The following is a 2,380-nucleotide window of genomic DNA, read 5'->3' on the forward strand; positions in this document are numbered from 1 at the left end:
TTCTCATTTTTATATGTTTTTATAAAAAATTAAAAATAATAATAATAATAATAATAATAATAATAATAATAATAATAATAATAATAATAATAATAATAATAATAGAAGAAGGTAATCTTGCAACGAAGACTTAATTAATAATTGTGCACGTTTCGTCTTTGGTAAAAATCTTGCATGTTTTAGGAGTTATCAGGTTGTTGGGGGGGGGGGGTGTGGAAGCTACACTAGTAAGATTAACCATATGTTTTACAAAAAAAATCTATACTCGCACGTTTAAAACAAATTTTATATTGCGTTTTATAAGCTATAGTTGTATCAATCCTTGCCTATATATACAAGGATGATTTACATGTGTAACACATTGAATGCAAAATAGATGCTTAGGAATCTTAAGGGAAGAAAAGCCATGGAAGTTCAGCAAGTTCTTCACATGATTGGTGGGGATGGAGAAACTAGCTATGCCAGTAACTCCCAACTTCAAGTACTCTCTCTCTCTCTCTCTCTCTCTCTTACTTTCATTTTTATTCCATTCAAGCAACTATGCATGAACTTTGTTTTTTCTTTCAGAAACTAGCGATAACTAAGGCAAAGCCACTGATAATTCGAAGCATTTTAGATTTGTACTCCACTAAGTTATCTCAATGTCTAAGGATAGCAGATTTGGGCTGCTCATCGGGACCTAACACCTTACAAGTGATCACTTTAATCATTGAAGCGATCTATGAAACATGTCATCAGTTGAATTGTAAAACACCGGAATTCCTACTGTTCCTCAATGATCTTCCAAGTAATGACTTCAACACCATTTTCAAAACCTTGCCAACCTTCTATGATCAGCTAAAGAAGGATTTTGGTGAAAATTTTGGGCCAGTTTCTATCACAGGATTACCCGGTTCTTTCTATGAGAGGCTCTTTCCAAGCAGTACTATAGACTTCTTTCATTCCTCTTACAGCCTTCATTGGCTCTCTCAGGTTTGAAACCTAATTGATACATATCTTGCACGCTCGTCTGTTTTAGTATATTTTTTCTAACAATGTATAATGAAAACTATAGGTTCCTCCAGCAGTTGGAAGTAACAATAAGGGGAACATTTACTTGGCAAACACAAGCCCTCCTAGTGTGCTGAAAGCTTACCAGGTGCAATTTCAAAAGGACTTTTCCATGTTTCTTAGCTTGCGCTCGAAGGAAATAACACCGGAAGGAAGAATGGTTTTGACATTTCTTGGCAGGAGAAGTGAAGATCCTTTTGGCAAAGAGAGTTGCATTTTGGACCTGTTATCTAATTCACTAAATGACTTGGTCTTCGAGGTATACATGCTTAATTAATGACTGCGTACAATTTTTCTCTTAGTATATAAAATTTTTACAAGTTTTCTTATCTTGTTTTAGGGCCGCATTGAGGAAGCCTTAGTGGATTCTTTCAATTTGCCGTTCTATATGCCTTCTAGCAAAGAATTAGAGAGTACGGTTTTGTGCGAAGGATCCTTTTATCTTGATAACTTAGAAATATTTGATACCAATTGGGACGCAAGTGACAGTGATGACAATGAGTTAATGTTGGATACCTTTATAAGAGGGCAGAAGGTGGCGAAGTATATAAGAGCTATTTTCGAATCCATGCTTGTTGACCACTTTGGAGACTCTATCATTAGTACCTTATTCAGCAGGTTCATGGAGTATGTCAGCAAGCACCTCTTAAAGGAAGAGGGTAAGCTCGTTAATTTTGTTATTTCCTTGAGAGCAAAGTGATGTTTTAGGACCTTGAGAAGTGTAAAAGTATTAATGTTGGTCATCTCCTCAAGTAATAAGTAGATGCACTTTGGTTATTTCCTCAATAAATGTTATTGTGATTGTTGGCCGGTGCGGTCATTAATGGTGCATGTCTTAATATATGTATCTAATTAGTTCTCTACACCATCGTTGGAAAATTAAGTTTTCACTCAACGGCATTTCTTTTTCAAGCCTAATGTGTCGAGCTAAGTCTCTTTTTTTCTTTCTTTCTTCTATTTTCTTTACATTCTTATTTTCATCATATTCTATAATCTCAATCTCTAGATGAAAAGGGAAAAATAAAGTTGTGGTGGTTTCATATTGTGAAGGAAAAAAGAAATTAACATTGAAGTAACATACAAAAGTTCTAAGGTCTGCTTAATTATATATCTAAATTGTTGTCTATCAATACTATATAGCCTGATAAAAGTATAAAGAAAACTAAAATCAGTAAAAGTCAAATTGGGGAAAACCATCATATTGTTCAGATTAACCATTACTATGGCTTCTCCTTTGGTTTCACCTACCAACATCTTTTCTCTACTATCTGTAAAACTTGATCGAAGCAACTATCTCCTTTAAAAATCCCAATTTAAAATTTAGAAAAAA

At 34.1% G+C, this 2,380-nt stretch overlaps 1 protein-coding gene across 1 annotated transcript; it reads left to right on the forward strand.

The window, feature by feature from the left end:
* Nucleotides 1–373: 373 nt before the first annotated feature.
* Nucleotides 374–1,977, forward strand: LOC149023001 (putative jasmonic acid carboxyl methyltransferase 2). Its single transcript, XM_089147380.1, has 4 exons — nucleotides 374–481; nucleotides 568–972; nucleotides 1,055–1,309; nucleotides 1,391–1,977. The coding sequence occupies exons 1-4, from the start codon at nucleotides 377–379 to the stop codon at nucleotides 1,748–1,750; spliced, it is 1,125 nt and encodes a 374-aa protein (XP_089003506.1). The 5' UTR covers nucleotides 374–376; the 3' UTR covers nucleotides 1,751–1,977.
* The last annotated feature ends 403 nt before the right edge of the window (nucleotides 1,978–2,380 follow it).

The sequence above is a fragment of the Hakea prostrata genome, chromosome 3 (genome assembly GCF_041222555.1).
Source record: "Hakea prostrata isolate BN-2017 chromosome 3, UWA_Hpros_2, whole genome shotgun sequence".
Taxonomy (NCBI): Eukaryota; Viridiplantae; Streptophyta; class Magnoliopsida; order Proteales; family Proteaceae; genus Hakea; species Hakea prostrata.